The sequence below is a fragment of the Crinia signifera genome, chromosome 8 (assembly GCF_055691185.1).
Source record: "Crinia signifera chromosome 8, ASM5569118v1, whole genome shotgun sequence".
Classification (NCBI taxonomy): domain Eukaryota; kingdom Metazoa; phylum Chordata; class Amphibia; order Anura; family Myobatrachidae; genus Crinia; species Crinia signifera.
The window spans coordinates 9,880,866-9,903,104 of NC_139224.1; the positions used below are offsets into that span (position 1 = coordinate 9,880,866).

The 22,239-nt window shown below is 51.8% G+C and overlaps 1 protein-coding gene across 1 annotated transcript in view; it reads left to right on the forward strand.

Moving 5' to 3' along the window:
• Positions 1 to 497: 497 nt before the first annotated feature.
• LOC146025717 (protein SSUH2 homolog) overlaps positions 498 to 22,239 on the forward strand; it is a 36,431-nt gene continuing 14,689 nt past the window's right edge. Inside the window, exons 1-8 of the mRNA XM_083155734.1 lie at positions 498 to 770; positions 8,934 to 9,009; positions 9,460 to 9,589; positions 9,812 to 9,872; positions 15,267 to 15,391; positions 16,243 to 16,305; positions 17,738 to 17,817; positions 18,573 to 18,665. Of these exons, the coding sequence (XP_083011860.1) occupies positions 698 to 770; positions 8,934 to 9,009; positions 9,460 to 9,589; positions 9,812 to 9,872; positions 15,267 to 15,391; positions 16,243 to 16,305; positions 17,738 to 17,817; positions 18,573 to 18,665 (701 nt within the window). The 5' untranslated portion in view covers positions 498 to 697. The remainder of the gene's footprint in view (positions 771 to 8,933; positions 9,010 to 9,459; positions 9,590 to 9,811; positions 9,873 to 15,266; positions 15,392 to 16,242; positions 16,306 to 17,737; positions 17,818 to 18,572; positions 18,666 to 22,239) is intronic.

A 22,239-nucleotide genomic window follows, 5' to 3' on the forward strand; every position in this document is an offset into this window, starting at 1 on the left:
ATTCAAATTCATCTGAGGAATCTTCCTCTGGAGTGAATTCAGCCTGTACTCTAGACCTTTTTACAGATTGACTCTGGGTAAATTCATCTTTGGAAACAAAGTTTTGTTTCATCCAGGTCATTAACTCCTTAATGACCTCAGTATGTTCTGACTTTTTAGGCCATTTCACATAATTCACATAATGCCTTCTTCTGTGCTGAAGCAAAAGTCTGATCACATGTCATGCACACAGATTCAATGAACTTCTTCTTTGCAGTCCTTTTCTTATGCACAGGAGAGACAGGCACACTAAAAAGACAGAAACTACACTCAATATCTAACTTCAAATAAAAACAACTGATGCCCAAAACCAAAGGGCTTACCTCACTGGGGCATCATCTGGCTTCTGGGGAGAAGGCGCATCCATGATAGGAAAAAACAGCAATAACTGCAATACTCCACGCTGCAAACAGATTTGAATGCCACTGAGAACGCCATTCTCCGGCTATTTAACCCCTGTATTGCCGCCCGTTTAGCGTCTGTATTCAGGATAGCCAAGCGGAACCAAAATCTCAGTCCCGTGTAGTCAGGGGACTGAATTCCGAGACGCACCTCCGGCGTCTGTGGGCGGAAGTGACGCGTAACCGGCACTTCCGCCCCTTCTGCCTTAGATTCTGTAGCGTGCAGCCGCGGCTTCCAGTGGGGCTGACGCTGCGGTATGAACTCCCTTTCAGAAGGAGTCTGTGTCCGGATGCCGCCAGAACCACCCCGGTTTCCAAACCAACGGCAGGGTATGTACGTGCAGGGAGACGAGTCAGACTGGTCTCCTGCACCATCCTCTCCCCGGGGAGCCACCCCATTTCAGCTCCATGCTGTACCGAGGTAACCCTGCTTAAACAAAATAAACTGCCTACTCTGTCTACTCTAAAACGGAGACAGGAAAAAAGATACAGGAGAGGTGAAGGAGGGGTCTATTATACCCAAGGTGGGCGGTCCCAAGAGAAATCAATCCTGTCTGCTCTAGTGGGGGAAGGGAATATCCCAATGTATGGCTGCCATGGGGATCGTAGAAGAAATTCCGCAGCGCTGTACAGAGAATATTATTACCAGTTATTTGTATAGCGCACACATATTCTGCAGCACTGTACAGAGAATATTATCACCAGTTATTATATAGCGCACACATATTCCACAGCGCTGTACAGAGACTATTATTACCAGTTATTATATAGTGCACACATATTCTGCAGCACTGTACAGAGACTATTATTACCAGTTATTATATAGCGCACACATATTCCGCAGTGATGTACAGAGAATATTATTACCAGTTATTATATAGCGCACACATATTCTGCAGCGCTGTACAGAGAATATTATCACCAGTTATTATATAGCGCACACATATTCCACAGCGCTGTACAGAGACTATTATTACCAGTTATTATATAGCGCACACATATTCCACAGTGCTGTACAGAGAATATTATTACCAGTTATTATATAGTGCACACATATTCCACAGCGCTGTACAGAGAATATTATCACGGTACTTGTTTCCTAGCACGGCCACAATCGTTGGGATCGTGTACCTTAAAGTTAAGGTACACGATCCCCGCGATGGACCCGATTTCCTTTGAAATCAGGTCCATTTTGCCGGCAAAGGAAAAATCGGTCGGGACCATTAACATTGGTCCCGACGCGACCCCCCCGATTTTGCCATAGGCTTCAATGTTATTCAAGTATTATTTAACATTGAAATCGGGAGCATCGCGTCGGTCTTGTGCCATTATAATGGCACAAGATGAGATGGACTTGATTAAGTCCATCTCACATAGGAAAAAATGTGAAAAATGTGAAATGGGCCAATATGACCCATTTCACATTATATATGGCCCCGTCGTCACCCCACGATAGACGTCAACCCGAAGCGTGGCGAGCGCAGCGACCTTTTCATTCCCCTACTATCCACGTCGGCGTGGTTTTGAGAATATATAGTGTGGGGAGCGCAGCGAGCCACCGAGCCCGAAGTGTGGCAAGCGTAGCGAGCCCCGCGAGGGGACGCGTATACCTGTGAAGTTATACGCGTCCCCTCGCGGGGCTCGCCACGCTTCAGGCTCGCCACACTATATATTCTCAACTCCACGCCGACGTGGATAGTAGGGGAATAAAAAAGGTCGGAGGACGCGCACCGCCACCCCTCACGGGCTCGCTGCGCTCGCCACGCTTCTGGTTGGCGTCTATCGTGGGGTGGGGTTTACGTAGTAAACTTTGGGGGTCTAGGGAATATTTTACATTGAATCCAATGTTAAATCGGGTCCCAGGGACCATATTCACATTTGATTCAATTAAAAAATTGGGTCTGTCGCGTCAATCGCATCGCATGCGACCAAATCGCATGCGATGCGATCAACGCGATTTTTCCGACACGACCACCCCGATGGAAATCGGGGTGGCCGTGTTAGGAAACAAGTACCATTATCACCAGTTATTATATAACGCACACATATTCCGCAGCGCTGTACAGAGAATATTATTACCAGTTATTTATATAGCGCACACATATTCCGCAGCACTGTACAAAGACTATTATTACCAGTTATTTATATAGCGCACACATATTCCGCAGCGCTGTCTAGAGAATATTATTACCAGTTATTATATAGCGCACACATATTCCGCAGCACTGTACAAAGACTATTATTACCAGTTATTTATATAGCGCACACATATTCCGCAGCACTGTACAAAGACTATTATTACCAGTTATTTTTATAGCGCACACATATTCCGCAGCGCTGTACAGAGAATATTATTACCAGTTATTATATAGCGCACACATATTCCGCAGCGCTGTACAAAGACTATTATAACCAGTTATTTATATAGCGCACACATATTCCGCAGCGCTGTATAGAGAATATTATTACCAGTTATTATATAGCGCACACATATTCCACAGCGCTGTACAGAGAATATTATCATGTTATTATATAGCGCACACATATTCCGCAGCGCTGTACATAGAATATTTGAACATTCACATCAGTCCCTGCCCCAGTGGAGCTTACAATCTATATTCCCTACCACATGTACACGCACACACAGACATTCTAGGGTTAATTTTTGTGGCCCTACTATTAGGCATACAATGGACTAGGGCCCTACTATGGAGCATACAATGGACAAGGGCCCTACCATGAGGCGTACAATGGACTAGGGCCCTACCATGGGGCGTACAATGGACTAGGGCCCTACCATGGGGCGTACAATGGACTAGGGCCCTACCATGGGGCGTACAATGGACTAGGGCCCTACCATGGGGCGTACAATGGACTAGGGCCCTACCATGGGGCGTACAATGGACTAGGGCCCTACCATGGGGCGTACAATGGACTAGGGCCCTACCATGAGGCGTACAATGGACTAGGGCCCTACCATGAGGCGTACAATGGACTAGGGCCCTACCAGGAGGCGTACAATGGACTAGGGCCCTACCAGGAGGCGTACAATGGACTAGGGCCCTACCAGGAGGCGTACAATGGACTAGGGCCCTACCAGGAGGCGTACAATGGACTAGGGCCCTACCAGGAGGCGTACAATGGACTAGGGCCCTACCAGGAGGCGTACAATGGACTAGGACCCTACCAGGAGGCGTACAATGGACTAGGGCCCTACCAGGAGGCGTACAATGGACTAGGGCCCTACCAGGAGGCGAACAATGGACTAGGGCCCTACCAGGAGGCGTACAATGGACTAGGGCCCTACCAGGAGGCGTATAATGGACTAGGGCCCTACCAGGAGGCGTACAATGGACTAGGGCCCTACCAGGAGGCGTACAATGGACTAGGGCCCTACCAGGAGGCGTACAATGGACTAGGGCCCTACCATGGGGCGTACAATGGACTAGGGCCCTAGCAGGAGGCGTACAATGGACTAGGGCCCTACCAGGAGGCGTACAATGGACTAGGGCCCTACCAGGAGGCGTACAATGGACTAGGGCCCTACCATGAGGCGTACAATGGACTAGGGCCCTACCATGAGGCGTACAATGGACTAGGGCCCTACCATGGGGCGTACAATGGACTAGGGCCCTACCATGGGGCGTACAATGGACTAGGGCCCTACCATGAGGCGTACAATGGACTAGGGCCCTACCATGAGGCGTACAATGGACTAGGGCCCTACCATGAGGCGTACAATGGACTAGGGCCCTACCATGAGGCGTACAATGGACTAGGGCCCTACCATGAGGCGTACAATGGACTAGGGCCCTACCATGAGGCGTACAATGGACTAGGGCCCTACCATGAGGCATACAATGGACTAGGGCCCTACCATGAGGCATACAATGGACTAGGGCCCTACCATGAGGCATACAATGGACTAGGGCCCTACCATGAGGCATACAATGGACTAGGGCCCTACCATGAGGCATAAAATGGACTAGGGCCCTACCATGAGGCATACAATGGACTAGGGCCCTACCATGAGGCATACAATGGACTAGGGCCCTACCATGAGGCATACAATGGACTAGGGCCCTACCATGAGGCATACAATGGACTAGGGCCCTACCATGAGGCATACAATGGACTAGGGCCCTACCATGAGGAATACAATGGACTAGGGCCCTACCATGAGGTATACAATGGACTAGGGCCCTACCATGAGGAATACAATGGACTAATGTCCTACTATCGGGCGTACAATGGACTAGGGCCCTACCATGAGTCATACAATGGACTAGGGTCCTACTATCGGGCGTACAATGGACCAGGGTCCTAACATGAGTCATACAATGAACTAGTGCCCTACTATCGGGCATACAATGGACTAGGGTTCTACCATGAGGCATACAATGGACTAGGGCCCTACCATGAGGCATACAATGGACTAGGGTCCTACTATCGGGCGTACAATGGACTAGGGTCCTACCATGAGGTATACAATGGACTAGGGCCCTACTATGGGGCATACAATGGACTAGGGCCCTACTATGTGGCATACAATGGACTAGGGCCCTTTTATGTGGCATACAATGGACTAGGGCCCTACTATGGAGCATACAATGGACTAGGGCCCTACTATGGGGCACACAATGAACTAGGGCCCTACTATCGGGCGTACAATGGGGATGCAGTTAAGATCCCGGCGGTCGGGATCCCGGCTACCACGACACCCCTGGAGGGAGAATAAAATAGGGTGCCGAGCGTAGCGAGGCCCCGGGCCCGCTGCGTGGCAAGCGCAGCGAGCCCGCAAGGGGGGGCGATCCACGTCCCCCCCTTGTCGGCATTTCGGCTGTCGGGATTCTGAACGCCGGGATCCAATACTGAATCCGTACAATGGACTAGGGTCCTACCATGAAGCGTACAATGGACTAGGGCCCTACTATGGGGCATACAATGGACTAGGGCCCTACTATGTAGCATACAATGAACTAGGGCCCTACTATGGGGCATACAATGGACTAGGGCCCTACCATGAGGCATACAATGGACTAGGGTCCTACTATCAGGCATACAATGGACTAGGGTCCTACCATGAGGCATACAATGGACTAGGGCCCTACTATGGGGCAAACAATGGACTAGGGCCCTACTATGGAGCATACGATGGACTAGGGCCCTACTATGGGGCACACAATGAACTACGGCCCTACTATCGGGCGTACAATGGACTAGGGCCCTACTATGGGGCACACAATGAACTAGGGCCCTACTATCGGGCGTACAATGGACTAGGGCCCTACTATGGGGCATACAATGGACTAGGGCCCTACTATGTGGCATACAATGGACTAGGACCCTACCGTGGGGCATACAATGGACTAGGGCCCTACTATGGGGATATACAGTGGACATTTATATGTGTAGCTACCATAGGTGCAGGGGGTGCAGCTGCTATGGGGTCCAGAGCTGAGAGGGGTCACCTTCCCTGTCACAGTTACATGTGTTATATACAGGGGTGTAACTACCATAGGTGCAGGGGGTGCAGCTGCTATGGGGCACAGAGCTGAGAGGGGCCACCTTCCCTGTCACAGTTACATGTGTTATATACAGGGTGTAACTACCATAGGTGCAGGGGGTGCAGCTGCTATGGGGCACAGAGCTAAGATCGGCCACCTTCCCTGTCACAGGTACATGTGTTATATACAGGGTGTAGCTGCCATAGGTGCAGGTGGTGCAGCTGCTATGGGGCCAGAGCTGAGAGGGGCCACCTTCCCTGTCACAGTTACATGTGTTATATACAGGGGTGTAGCTACCATAGGTGCAGCTGCTATGGGCCCAGAGCTGAGAGGGGCCACCTTCCCTGTCAGAGTTACATGTGTTATATACAGGGGTGTAGCTACCATAGGTGCAGGGGGTGCAGCTGCTATGGGGCCCAGAGCTGAGAGGGGCCACCTTCCCTGTCACAGTTACATGTGTTATATACAGGTTGTAGCTACCATAGGTGCAGGGAGTGCAGCTGCTATGAGGCCCAGAGCTGAGAGGGCCACCTTCCCTGTCACAGTTACATGTGTTATATACAGGGGTGTAGCTACCATAGGTGCAGGGGGTGCAGCTGCTATGGGGCCCAGAGCTGAGAGGGGCCACCATCCCTGTCACAGTTACATGTGTTATATACAGGGTGTAGCTACCATAGGTGCAGGGGGTGCAGCTGCTATGGGGCCCAGAGCTGAGAGGGGCCACCTTCCCTGTCACAGTTACATGTGTTATATACAGGGTGAAGCTGCCATAGGTGCAGGGGGTGCTGCTGCTATGGGGTCCAGAGCTGAGAGGGGCCACCTTCCCTGTCACAGTTACATTTGTTATATACAGGGGTGTAACTACCTTAGGTGCAGGGGGTGCAGCTGCTATGGGCCCAGAGCTGAGATCGGCCACCTCCCCTGTCACAGTTAAATGTGCTATATACAGGATGTAGCTACCATAGGTGCAGGGAGTGCAGCTGCTATGGGGCCCAGAGCTGAGAGGGGCCACCTTTCCTGTCACAGTTACATGTGTTATATACAGGGGTGTAACTGCCATAGGTGCAGGGGGTGCAGCTGCTATGGGCCCAGAGCTGAGAGAGGCCACCTTCCCTGTCACAGTTACATGTGTTATATACAGGGTGTAGCTACCATAGGTGCAGGGGGTGCAGCTGCTATGGGGCCCAGAGCTGAGAGGGGCCACCTTCCCTGTCACAGTTACATGTGTTATATACAGGTTATAGCTACCTTAGGTGCAGGGGGTGCAGCTGCTATGGGCCCAGAGCTGAGATCGGCCACCTCCCCTGTCACAGTTAAATGTGCTATATACAGGATGTAGCTACCATAGGTGCAGGGAGTGCAGCTGCTATGGGGCCCAGAGCTGAGAGGGGCCACCTTTCCTGTCACAGTTACATGTGTTATATACAGGAGTGTAACTGCCATAGGTGCAGGGGGTGCAGCTGCTATCGGCCCAGAGCTGAGAGAGGCCACCTTCCCTGTCACAGTTACATGTATTATATACAGGGGTGTAGCTACCATAGGTGCAGGGGGTGCAGCTGCTATGGGGCCCAGAACTGAGAGGGGCCACCTTCCCTTTCAAAGTATTGTGTACTATATACATTCTTCACCACTGGGGGGTAAATAGGGGCCCTTACAAACTTTTGCTGTGTGGCCCACATGTTCTAGTTACTCCACTGGTGATAACAACATTTTAGCTGCTATTCATTATACAGATAAGGAGGTGGCATCCAGCACTATGAGTCACTTAGTGCAGTTGCCCGGCGTTCGTTCCCAGTTCCACTGATATGTAAAACGAGGTGATTCATCGCGCCCTACGGGCGCTCTTCACACCGTTGTAATTTGTGAACGTTTGTATATGAGAAATATGGTTAGAATTGTATGAAAGATGCCCTGTATTGCAACTTGGGTGTCCGCGAATCGCGGGAGGGGGGGGTCACGGGGGGTGCCGCGAATTGCGGGAGGGGGCGTCGCGGGAGTGCCGCAATTTGCGGGAGGGGGGGTTGCAGGGGGTGGGGGGGTGGTTTCTGCGAATTGCGGAGGGGAGGGTTTGCAGAGAATCGCGGGAGGGGGGGTGGCGGGGGGGGTGGGTTGCCGCAAATCGCGAGAGGGGGGGTTACGGGGGCAGGGGTTGCGGCAAATCGTGAGAGGGGGGGTCGCGGGGGGTGTGCCACGAATTGTGGGAGGGGGGGTCGTGGGGGGGGTGTGCCGCGAAACATGGGAGGGGGGGTTGCGGGGGGGGTGTGACACGAATCGCCACAAGAAAAAATCAACACAGAAAGGTCAACACATGTAAATGTTGACATAAGTGTGGCACTTCATTGGTGTCCATGTCGACACATGACAATGAATATGAAAACATTCAAAAAATGAAAAATAAATCTTCAAAAACTCATGTCAACCTTTTTCATTGTCGACCATAGCCATGTCAGTGTTTTGCATGTGCCATTTTATCCTGGGGCTACTGCGAATTGAGGGGGGTCGCGGGGGTGCCGCGAATCGCGGGAGGGGGGTCACAGGGGGGGGGGTGTTTTTGCCGCGAATCGCGGGAGGAGGGGTCGCGGGGGGGTGTCCGCGAATCGCGGGAGGGGGGCCCGGGGGGGGGGGGGCGGTGCGGCAGGGGGCGTTCACCTGGTGGCTGTGGAGTAGCAGTGCTGGTCAACATGGGGAGGCAGAGGGTGTCTGGCACTGTCTGTGGGCTCACTGGGCTGGTTCTCTGTCATGTGAGTCAGTCATGTGATTTAGAGGCTCCACCCAGCGTTATACACACACTCACACACTTTGAGTGACAGATGTGGCCAAATATATAAGAGATAGAAAATTGTATCAAAGTTTAAAAAAAACTTTTTTAATGAGATAAGTTGGAGACAGACGGAGAGCACATTGGGGATAAGCCCAAATCTGTAGCTGCATGCAAAAAAATGTTGGTAAATCCAATTAGATATTCAAGTTTCCTTTCCAATCACAGGTGGCAAACTTCTACCTCCTCCGTACACGGGGCCGATTCCTGACGCTGTGCCCACACCGATAAACGCCAACTGGACGTAAGATTTCTTGCACTCCTTCTCTCGATTGCAGCTTACAAACCAGGGTGGAATTCATGGGGGTGGGCGAAAAGGAGGGAACGGGTTGTGTATATTTTTGGCTCCAATATAGATTGTATGTTAGAAATAGTGCAAATTAATTTAGCATTTACTAAAGTTGTACTAGTAAACAGTAAAACATTTCTTTTTTTTGCAAAACTGCAGGAGGTAGATGTGGCAGAAGGCTAATAACTTGTTTTCAGAGAGCCACGGGCAACCCCAATACATGGCCTACCGCTAAATAATACAAATATTGACCATTTGTTTAGACTAGTACTAAAGACCATTGCATCGCTATGTGTGTGATAGACCTGTAATTACTCTGAACACATGGCAGCGATGGGCTCCTTCTGGAGACGAGTTAATCTCTGGTTACGTCCTGTTGATTGGCTTGTGGCCTCCTCTTTGCAGGGTCCCCTTTATTTCCGAAGATGACGCGAGAAAGGCTCTGCTGGATTACACCAAGAGCAAGTGCTGTTATCGCTCAACCGTGGCGGAAGAGATGAACTTCCAGGCGCTCAAACCGTTTAATACATACCGGGTGTGTAGTCTCTCCCCAGGGTCCTACCCTCGGTGTCCAGCTTCCCATATCTGTCTGGCAGACCATGCAGATGGTCCTAGTATGGTGTAGAATTATATTGTTTGTTAATGGCAGGGTTACAATGTTCTCTGTGTCTTACCAATGTACAATATGTATAATGACCACTACACAACAATGCTGTGCTGGCTGGGAAGTTTAACACTTTTCTCTTGTACATTTTAGTATCGACTGGAGACTTTCACAGAGTCCAGGGCATGTGATTGGGTGACTACGCTCTATATGGGTCAGTGTGTACCAAGATGTAGTAATACAGACCTCTGAGTCCATGGCACTGTGTATAGGGAACTGCAATATCAGTGGAACTATTACTGTGGAATGCTGGGATTTGTAGTTTAAGAGCATGGGGGAACAGTGGTCACCCTTCTGCACGCTTGCATTTTATTCATTATATCATACCTCCCAACTTCTGTGTTGGGGAAATAGGGACACGAAGAGGGGGCGGGGCATATGCAAATGAGGGTGCGGCTTATGCTAATTAGCCGCGGCCTCATTTTCATATGAGAATAGACGCTGTGCGCATGCGCACAGCGTCTATTCTATTAGATTGGGGGGTCTCCCAACTGCCACCCTCCGCAGCGGGACAATGCCTGCCGCGGGTGGGACAGCGGGTCAGGACCGGAAATCGGGACTGTCCCGCTGTAATCGTGACAGTTGGGAGGTATGTTATATATATATATACTAGGTGATTCATTGCGCCCTACGGGCGCTCTTCACACCGTCTTAAGGGGCTGCGCCCCCTTAATTTGGAACATTTGTATATGAGAAATATGGTTAGAATTGTATGTAAGATGCCTGTATTGCAACTTGAGTTATAGGTGAAATGTGTTAAATAGAGAGCATATGATTTGGAAGGGGGTGTGTATTGTTTTGTTTAATTAAAAAGCGGTTACAGAGTAAGATGTACATTGATAGTGTGGATGGTACAGTGACATTTGTGGGTGTGGGGGGGGGGCTGTGTGTGCATGTTGTTTAGGTGTGTGTGTGCAATAGTATAGTAGGGTGTTTTTGAGTCAGCGGCTCCCCACTGGCGGAGGTCACGACACAGGAAAACAGGAGGCTGGGTAGTGATAGGGGTGAGTGGGCATAAGGGGGACTAAAGAGGAGGGTGGGAGATACTGTGCAGCTTCTGCCAGTGGGTGAGGGTCCAGCGTGGCAATACAGGAGTACAGGATGGTGTCCCTTAGTCAGTGTCTCCTCCTACTGGGTGGGATATAGGGTGCATGAGAGCAGGAGGCTGGGCTATGAGGCATGATAGTGGTATGTGGGCAACACAGGGTGAGCGACTCCCCAGTGGTGGAAGTTACGGTTCAGGAGAGCAGGAAGCTGGGTAGTGATAGGGGTGTGTCAGTATGCGGGGGACTAAAGAGGGGCTTAGGGGTGCCGTGAATTGCGGGAGGGGAGCGGGGGGTGCCGTGAATCAAGGGAGGGAGGGGGCACAGGTGTCCGCGATTTGCGGGAGAGTGCGGGGATCCGCAAAGCGTGGGAGGGGGCGTCAATCGCACAAGGGGGGGTTGCGAATTGCGGGAGGGGGGGTGCGCAGGAGGTGACGTGAATCGTGGGAGGGGGGCGTGAATCGCGGGAGGGGGGGTGCACGGTGGGTCTGCGAATTGCGGGAGGGGGGGGCACGGGGCGCAATGAATCACCTAGTTGGTTATATATTCATGTAGAAGGATGGTAGGATGTTGCTGTCATTCAGAATGCATTTACATAAACAGTAATAGTAGCAGTAAAAGATCTGACTTAAAACACCTACAGTAAAACAGAACAGGTGTTATATATTATACAAAGAATTGGTTGATGACGTCTAGGTTGACGTGCACATAGTTGTCACTGGAAAAAAATTGCCACAAGAAAAAATCAACACAGAAAGGTCAACACATGTAAATGTTGACATAAGTGTGGCACTTCATTGGTGTCCATGTCGACACATGAGAATGAATATGAAAACATTCAAAAAGTGAAAAATAAATCTTCAAAAACTCATGTCAACCTTTTTTATTGTCGACCATAGCCATGGCAGTGTTTTGCATGTGCCATTTAAACCTGGGGTTGCCGTGAATCGCGAGTGCGGGGGGGGGGGAGGGAGGAGGTGAGGGGTGTCCGCGAATCACGGGAGGAGGGGTCGTGGGTGGATGCCGTGAATTGCGGGAGGGGGGGTCGCGGGGTGGTGTGGGTGCCGCGAATCGTGGGAGGGCGCGGGGGGTTGCAGTGAATCGTGGGAGGGGGGATCGCGGGGGGTGGAGGTACTGCAAACCGTGGGAGGGGGGGCTCAGGGGGTTGGCGCAAATCGTGGGAGGGGGGTCGCTTGGTGCCGCAAATCGCAGGAGCGGGGGTGTCACGGGGTGGGGCCGTGAATCGCGGGAGTTGCGGGGGGTGCCGCGAATTGCGCGGGGGGGGGGGGGGAGTGCTGCGAATCGCGGGAGGGGGGTCGCGGGGGGGTGCCGCGAATCGCAACAAGAAAAGATCAACACAGAAAGGTCAACACATGTAAATGTTGACATAAGTGTGGCACTTCATTGGTGTCCAGTTCGACACATGAGAATGAAAATGAAAACATTCAAAAAGTGAAAAATAAATCTTCAAAAACTCATGTCAACCTTTTATATTGTCGACCATAGCCATGTCAGTGTTTTGCATGTGCCATTTAATCGTAGGGTTGCCATGAATGGGGGGGGGGGGGAGTGAGGTGGGGGGTGTCTGCGAATTGCGCACGGGGGGGGGGGGGGGGTTGCGGGGGGTGCCGCGAATTGCGGGGGGGAAGGTCGTGGGGGGTGGGTGACGGGAATCGCGGGAGGGGGGGGTCGCGCGGGGGGTACCGCGAATCGCGGAAGGGGGTCGCTGGGGTGCCGCAAATCACCACAAGAAAAAAATCAACACAGAAAGGTCAACACATTAAATGTTGACATAAGTGTGGCACTTCATTGGTGACCATGTCAACACATGAGAATGAATATGAAAACATTCTTAAAATGAAAAATAAATCTTTAAAAACTCATGTCAACTTTTTTCATCGTCACCATAGCCGTGTCAGTGTTTTGCAATGCATGTGCCATTTTATCCTGGGGTTGCTGTGAATCGCGGTGGCTGGGGGGGGTGTCCGCGGGAGGGGGGGTCGCGGGGGGCTCGGGGTGTGCCATGAATTGCAGGAGGGGGGGTCGCGGGGGTGGGTGCTGCGAATCGCGGGAGGGGGGGCGCGGGGCCGGGGGGTTTGCCGCGAATCACTGGAGGGGGGGTTTGCCGGGAATCGTGGGAGGGTCGCGGTGGGTGCAGGGGGGGATGGGCCTGGGGGGTTGCAGCGAATCGCGTAAGGGGGGACGCCGGAGGAGGGGGGTCGCGGGGGGGTGGGGTGCCCCGAATCGCCGGAGGGGGGGTCGTGGGGGCTGGGGTTGCCGCAAATTGTGTGTGTGTGTGTGGGGGGGTGCCGCGAATTGCGGTAGGGGGGTGTTGAAATCAGATATTATTGGCGGTTCGCGGGGGGGGGGGGGTGCCGCGAATCGCGGGAGGGGGGGTTGCGGGGGGGGGGTGTGTGTGAGTCGCGGGGGGTGCCGCGAATCGCGGGAGGGGGGGTCGCGGGGATGGTGCCGCGAATCGCGGGAGGGGGGGGTCGCGGGGATGGTGCCGCAAATCGCAGGATGGGGGGTCGCAGGGGGGGGCGTGAGTCGCGGGGGGTGCCGCGAATCGCAGGAGGGGGGTCGCGGGGGGGGGGTGTGGTGCCGCGAATCGTGGGATGGGGGGTCGCGGGGGTGTCGGAAGTCGCAGGAAGGGGGGTGGCGGGGGGCGCTCACCTGGTGTGTCTGGTGAGTAGCTGTGTCTTTGCTGGGTAACATGGGGAGGCAGAGGGTGTCTGGCACTGTGGGCTCACTGGGCTGGTTCTCTGTCATGTGAGTCAGTCATGTGAGTCAGAGGCTCCACCCAGCGTTAGAGAGTCAGACACACTTTGAGTGACAGATGTAGCCAAATGTATAAGATATATATATATATATATATATATATATATATATATATATATATATAACAATAAACTCCACCTAAAACAAACAGAGGGGGCACTTCATGGTGTAATATCGTTTTAATAAAACGTGGAAATCACTTTAAAAACTTTTCTCCCACGGAGAAGATAAAGCCCGTACCGAAGTAATCATCCGGTGTGGGCTGAATACCACAAGATATGTAAAACAATCCACTGGTTCAATACTGCATGCCCAGAATTTTAAACGTGTCACTCACGGTACCACTCGGCAAGACGCCGGCGCCTCAGCGTCTCAGCAGCGGGGCTTCCAAACAGCGTGAACACAGCGGACTCACAGATGCGTCACACAGACCACGTCCCTACGCGTTTCGTCAATGGACGCTGTTTGGAAGCCCCGCTGCTGAGACGCTGAGGCGCCGGCGTCTTGCCGAGTGGTACCGTGAGTGACACGTTTAAAATTCTGGGCATGCAGTATTGAACCAGTGGATTGTTTTACATATCTTGTGGTATTCAGCCCACACCGGATGATTACTTCGGTACGGGCTTTATCTTCTCCGTATGAGAAAAGTTTTTAAAGTGATTTCCACGTTTTATTAAAACGATATTACACCATGAAGCGCCCCCTCTGTTTGTTTTAGGTGGAGTTTACGTTTGGAGTCCCGTGGGAATCGGGACATTCAGAGGGGAGCTGCACCTAGTAAAATTCATTTGGACTGGTGTGGATTATACATCCAAAGAACTTGTTTCCTTGGACTGAACGGACTTAATAGTGTCAGCGCACCTATATCTGTTTCGTATCGTTTTATATATATAACAATGCCTGCCAGTTTTTGCCGTCACGCTCACTTTTTGACACTCGACAGGCGGAACATTGAATTCCACCTGTCGAGTAGCTGTCGAGCGGAGTGAAATCGGCCCGGTATTCCTACTGTCGGGACATTCCGAGAGTCATAATTCCGGATTCAATACCACACCTTAATCTGTCCGTTCTCTCCGTGTCAGTGACGTCACTGTGCATTACGCCTCAATGGTGTGATCGGCCTCATTCCTGTGATCATTAAGTGTGGGCCTCTCCTCATTACGGAACCGTACCTCACAGACCAATCCCAGTGTCCGGCCATATTGCAGCATTATAGTATAGGTAACTTGCGGCAGAACTTGGATCACCAGGCCGAAGCAGGTCCTAATCTATATTTATACGTAATCCTGATGGTATATGTGTGGGGATGCACAGGAGCATGACCCGTACTAGACATGGGAAGCTCCTTTATACCAGTGTTAAGTGCAGTCATTTAGCCCCATAACAGGACCTCAGCAGATCGGGGGGACTGTAAATGCAACAATGTTACAACGGAAGCGCGTCAGCATGTATGACGCTGTATTGTGACTTGTATGTGTCTTCGGAACTAGACTTGCAGGAACAGATATGTTCTGTACACAATGCATGCACCAAGTCTATTCTCCACTCATTATCATGTGGCCCCTTCCGATCCCCTTCTCCATGTGCCAGCTGCAAGTATAAGATCCATTCAATCTTAAGTATACGCCACGCGCAAATCTTCCCCCAGTCACACGTTTCTGCTGAACCAATGCAATCTTATCCATCCCTGTATCTCTATACTGTATATATGCCTCTTGTCGTTGCAGGCCAGCCAGTGGATTCTCCAGCCTATGGACCACCCCCTCTGCGCTGGGAGATACCTGTGCAGGTTCCATCCATGTTCCTGGACAACGAACTGAAAATGCCCATTCCCCGCACATCCTCCGTGAAGGTAACACTATGAGTGGCTGCTGTGGGGCAAACCAGGCCGGGGTCTCCTGGTCACTACATTAATTTGATGTGCAACATTGTATTCTGAGTCTGTACACAAAGGGCCTTATTCAGATCTGAGCTCAGTACAAATTTGTTTGGAAAATGGGCAAAACCATGTGCACCTGTATAGAGAGAGTTACATTTGGGTGGGGTGTGTTGAAACTGAAATCTAAATAGCAGTGTAAAAATAATGCAGCCAGTATTTACCATGCACAGAAATAAAATAACTCACACAAATCGAACTCTCTCTATACATGTTACATCTGCCCCACCTGCAGATCTGAATAAGGCCCAAAATTCACAAAGTTCAACAATGTAATTTTTTTCTATACATGTTCTGTTCTGCTCCGTGTACAGACTCAGCCACACAATATATAGTACAATTGTCGCCTATCACATCACTCAGCACAATTACCTGGTACTAGGAAATTGGGACTAAGACCTGTCTGGTTGGGTGTGCTGGCTCCCTGGCCATGTCTTCCCAGTGATTGATGTAACTGGGAGATGGGAACTAAAGTCTTGGGGTGGAGCTTAACTCCAATGCTGCTAGAGAACAACCTGGCTTCTACGGACTGCATTGGCTGCAGCCCCTAGAAGTCAAATAGGGCTGCCTTAATGGCCTGGGAGTGGCTTTCCGATGCTCTCTCTCTGCTATAGCAGCTTGGACTGACAGTTCCAGGTGGAGAAAACACTTCCCCAGGGGCTGCCTTTAAGGGTGTGATTAGCAGGGTAGGACACTGTTGTACTTCTGTCCCAATTGTTGTTGTGCCCATCACATGCTAATCCCTACGTTTCTCATCCTTGCTATAGACCTGCCCACAGTGTTTGGGAACCTGCAAGACTGTATGTAGGCGATGTCATGGAAGAAGGAAGGTCAGTACCGCATTGTATACTCTACAAATCCTGGCGAGCCGGAGTGTCCAGCATACGCTTTGTCTCCGCCTTTAATCCAGGCGCTCGTCACTTTGGAGGTTATTCTGATTGAAGCGGTAACGGCCGCTTGCGGCCGTTCCGCCGATGTTTTCGGTCTGCGCATGTGCAGAGGGCACTCTGCGCATGTGCAGGCGAAATCGCCGCACAAGTTTTTTGACCGCCGCAAAGGGGGTGGATAGGGGCGTGAGGGGCTACTAAGCCTCATTTACATATGCATACGCCCCGCGTTTCATGGGCGTTCCCATGCAAACGCGGGGCGTATGCATGGTAATGAGGCTGTGACGCGTGGGTACAGGGTGGGCATCTGACATCGCCGGATGTCAGCTGCCCGCCCCCATACAAGATTTCACACGGACAAGTGTCCGTGTGGTCTTGTGTTGCGGGACCTGGTGGAGCGTGCGGCCCTGCATTCGATGTTCGGCGACCATCGAATGCAGGGGCTGCTCCCACCATGGAGGAGGCGTATCCCCGTACACATTCATGCGGATCGCCACATGTCCGCGTACGGACGGCCGTGGCGATCCGTATGGAAGGCGGGGATTCGCCTGGTGCGGTCAGAGCCGCATATGCGGCTCCGGCCGCACCGATCAGAATAAGGGCCTATGTGATTGATTCAGGTTGGATCGCAGATTCGCGAAAAATTGCAGATTGCGTCTTTCCGGAATCTGCGCTTGCGTGCACATAACAGTGCACTGCGGTCACATTCCAAACGATGCCACCCTAGACCACGGCGCGACAGGGCGGCTACTGTGACCCAAATGGAGCTTTAAGCGCTTGCACTTCAGCGATGCACCACAAAATTTTGTGAGCACATTACAGGTAGGGACCCTGTGTACGGGGCAGCTTTGCAGCCTACCGTAGGGATTTGTCATTTTGGTAAATTTAGCTAAATTAGGCCCATAATGCACAAACCCGAAATCAAGACCAAAGAGTCAGGTGTTTTACTGTGACGCTCACCAGTGGGGGATGTGGTGCATTTCCCACCATGGGGCATGTGCGTAGGGGCACCACTTGCTTGGGGCAGCACAGCAATCTGCTCCACCATCAGCGCAGCTGGAGAAGATGAGCGCTGATGATGGAGGTTTACAGTGCGGGAGGTGGGCGAGAGGCTGGGGCTGCTGCATACCTCATTGATGTCCGCCTGTCCAGTACTCCGGAGGCATCTGATGCGGACTGGCCAGGCCCATTCATGAGCCTGAGCTGGCAGTGATGAGAACGTGATACTGTCATAGACCGAGGCAGCGCTGCCCGCTGATACCTGTCACTGATCAGCGACTGATCAGGCCCTGAGTGTCATTAACGTTGTGGCTGTCAGGTGTAACTGGCATTGTGCAGCGATGTAACACTGTCTCTGTGCTTCTGGGTCATACAGGTGAAGTGCCAGGTGTGTCATGGGTCCGGACATCATATGAATGATAGATGCAACCACTGCAGAGGAATTGGAAAACGGAGGTGGGCGCTGAGCAGTAAGATCGGCGATGTGGAAGTTATCGTCGCGATAAGTCTTTGTTTTATAAATAGTAGCCTTACCCCACCAATCGTCCTCACCGATTATCAGTATGTTATTAATAATGGTTGTGCTATTATTTACTTTTTAGCGTCGGATGCAAACTCGGAATATTATTGAGAAAAATAACTAATAGGGAATTGGGGCTATAAAGTAATTTTATAAATCGGAAGTAACAATTCGTCATTAATACAGAATTGGTGGATGCACAGGTGGATGGAGGCTGCAGTAGGCTGATGTTGTAAGGCTAAGCATGCATCCAAGTCGCACTTTTTTTTTATGCTGTAAGATGCCACAAGTGCACCCTGGGCCTCTCCGCCTCCCACCCATGTGATGTCATGAAAGCGGGACCTGGACCAATGAGGCGTTGGGAGGCTCCCCAGGTGGCACTGTGGCAATCAGGCACCCTGCAAGCCAAATGCAGGTGGAGGTAGAGTAGTGACTGTGCTGTAAGTTTTGACTAGTGTTTCAAAGCCAAGGGTATAAAGATGTACAACAGTGTACAGTATATTATTGATAATCACAATTGCTTCCCAGCCCGCCCATGCTCGAAGGCCCCTAGGATTTTAGGACCCTGTGCATCTGCCCAGTTTTCCTATACATTAAGATGGCCCTGTTCTCCTAAGTCATTAGATCTGAGCTCTGTAGTTCATAATGTACAGTATGGCTACAATGTCACATATGGTCTTCCCATCCGTAGTTGCAAAACTTGTCACAAAAGTGGACACGTGACGTGCGAGGGCTGCTCCGGGCACGGACAAATCCTGAACTACATTGAGCTGACCGTCACATGGTAAGAATGGACAAGGTGCTTGGTGGATTAGCGGGGCGGTCTTCTGTCCAACATCTATACCTTTCTGTTGTAGGACAAATGTGGGCATTAAATGAACATAGCAATGAGAGGGTCGGGTGACACTTGTCTCCCGCTGGCTTGAAGTGTATGTCATGCAAGGATATGAGCACCAGGATATTGGCAGCATGAAGGGAGCAACATTTTATTTAGCTACTTACAGTAGTTTCCATGCAGATTGGAATAATGACAATCTTAACATGCCCTCCACCCTATGCCTAGTAGAAGATGTAAAAGAGATGGAGTATGCAATTTTTAGGTAACAAATGTAGTTAGAAATATTTAATTCCTCTTCCATGCCCTCTGGGGGACACTGCTAAGACTCCCCGCTAAGGGTTAGAGGGGATTTTAAAGAACAGGCAGCAAATAATGAACAAATTAGAGCTACGGTCTTGGTATCTTGGAGGACGTGTTCATGATGAAGCCTCAGTGTTTTTTTTACTAGAGGTTCATATTTCTAGCTATGGTTTGGAGTTTGGTTCACTGCAGCCTCCACATTCACCCTGTCTACCCCTGAGGTGCGTTCTTGCAGTTTGAGGTCTTCTGGGTCAACTTCCATGACCTCCTTTCCAACCCTGGTGTCCAAGGTTGCAATTTGGGGGCCTATGTTTGAGCCTTCCCTAGATCTCATGGTAATCTTGTTTTCTGATTGCTCTTATCAGGTTGATCGATGGAGCCCTTGAGGCCCAGCCTCTTCCAGGTTATGGTCTCCTTGGACAGCGGCCTACTTGATTGGCTTCCTTTCTTTGCCTTGAACCCCTTATCTGTCACCTTTCTGGACAGACTGGCTTGCTTTCCTGCTGCATCAAGTACATTCTTCTAGGGCGCTTTGCTTTTGGTGGAATATTGTCTTTATTGCTGATTATTCTGTGGATCTTATTCCCCCGATCTGCTTCTCTGGCAGATGACCAACATCTTGGTGTTCCATGCACTTCTGTGTTTTAGAATAAGCTTCTCTTCTTTCATTGGGCTGGTGTAAGTTCCATTAGGCCTCACTCTTATGTCGTGTGAGTTAACGGCAAAGCATGGGGTCTCATTCGTATAGTGGTGCAAGGCCCTCATCCTGTCCTCCATACACACTTTTTTGACTTGATGCCTTGGGTTATATTCATGGTTCCTAAGCCACCAATTGGCATACAATTGTTGGCTGGATTTGCCCGGATGTATCACCCCCACACTTTTAGATTTGCTTATGTCCCCCCAGATTGTATTGGATTAGAAAGATGATTTTGGTTCTCACCGTAAAATCCGTTCCTCGTAATGCATCTGGTGAACTCCACATTCCCTCCCTGTATCTTGCTCCTTATTGGATAGGATTTTCTCTTCCTTCCATCTCCATACTGTTTAATTAAAGTCTGAGCCGTAAGTTCTGGTAAGGTGGGAGGCCTCAGAGGGGGTGGAGCTTAGTTTGTTTCCTTTTTAACTATTTGATACCTGCTCCTTTCCATTCCTTCTAACCCAGATTCTTAGCAGTGTTCCCCAGATGGATTACGAGAAATGGGCTTTACATTACAAACATTCCCTACATATCTCTTATATATTTAGCCAGATCTGTCACTCCTGTCACCCCTGTGTGTATAACGTTTCCGCCCAGCGGGATACACAAACCCGCCCACCCCCTAGGGAAAAGACCAGTGTTCTATGTGTATAACGTTCCCGCCCAGCGGGATACACAAACCCGCCTCCCCTAGAGAAAAGACCAGTGTTCTACACACCACCACCACCTTGACATCACCTCCCCCCGCCCAACCAGGGCTACAGTACACGCCCACCATCCACCATTGTGTAGGTGAGTGGCACACCCCCCCGGACCCCCACGACCCCCCTCCCATAATTTGCGACCCCACCCTCCCGCGATTCGCGGCCCCTCTCCCGCGCCCCCTCCCGCAATTTGCGGACCCCGCCCCTGCGATTCGCAGACCCCCGCAACCCCTCCTCCTGCAAATTCACGCCCCCCCCTCCCGCGATCCGCGCCCCCTCCTCCCGCAATTTGCAGACCCCCCTGACACCCTTCCGGCAATTTCCTCCCCCCCAGCGGACCCCCGCGACCCCGCTCCTGCATTTCACCCCTTTGAGAATTGGGAATCCTGTACCGCCACAAGCAGGTGCCGCCCCTAGGTGGGAAATCCGTCTCTGGCTTCCACGCTGCAGGTTCCCCCACTGCCAGAAGTGTCCCCACGGTCCTCTGCATCGGCGCCACAACTTTTATCAATGTCTTGCCCACATACCACTATTATACAGCCTCCTGCTCTCATGCACGCTCACTCCCTCCCAGTGGGAGGAGACGCTCACCCACTGCCGGGAGCTGCATACTGTCCCCCACCCTCCTCCAGTTCTAGGGATGCCCATCGACCATCAATGATTTTCAAATAATCGATGGTTTATGGCCGATGTTGAATACTTTTGCCATCAATGTGGGAGGACACTGCCCTGCCTCCTGTTCTCCTGCCCCGTAACTTCCGCCAGTGGAGACCCGCTCACCCTGTGTTGCCCACATTCCCCTATCATGCTTTACCGCCCAGCCTCCTGCTCTCATGCACCCTAACTCCCACCCAGTCGGAGGAGACACTGACTCCTGTATTTCTGTGCTGCCACGCTGGACCCTCACCCACTGGCAGAAGCTGCACAGTGTCCACCACCCTCTTTAGTCCCCCGTATGCCCACACACCCCTATCACTACCCAGCTTCCTGCTCTCCTGAACCGTAACTTCCACCACTGGGTAATCGCTGACGCTGTGTTGCCCACATACCCCTATCATGCCTCATATCCCAGCCTCCTGCTCTCATGCACCCTAACTCCCACCCAGTAGGAGGAGACACTGACTCAGGGCCACCGTCCGGTACTCCTGTGCTGCCACGCTGGACCCTCACCCACTGCCAGAAGCTGCAATACAGGGCATCTTTCATACAATTCTAACCATATTTCTCACAATACAAATGTTCACAAATTAAGGGGCGTAGCCCCTTACGCCGGTGTGAAGAGCGCCCGTAGGGCGCGATGAATCGCCTAGTCTCATATATTTAGCCAGATCTGTCACTCATCCCCTGTGTATATAACGTTCCCGCCCAGCGGGATACACAAACCCACCCCCCAGGGAAAAGTGTTCTATGTGTATAACATTCTACACACCCCACCCCCTTGACATCACCTCCCCCCGCCCAGCCAGGGCTACAGTACACGCCCACCACCCACCATTACTCCACAGCCACCATCCACCATTATTCCCGCACCCCCCCACTCTGCCAACAAACCCCCCGGACCCCCGCTACCCCCCCTCCCACGATTCCCGGCACTCCCCGCGACCCCCCTCCCGTGATTCGCGGGTCCCCCGCGACAACCACCCCCGCGCAGTTCGCGGGACCCCGCGACACCCCCCCTCCCGTGATTCACGGCACCCCCACGACCCCCCTTCCACGACCACCCCCCTCCCGCGATTTGCGGGACCCCCGCGACTCACGGCACCCCCCCCCCCCCGTGACCCCCCCTCCCGCGATTTGCGGACCCCCGCCCCCTCCC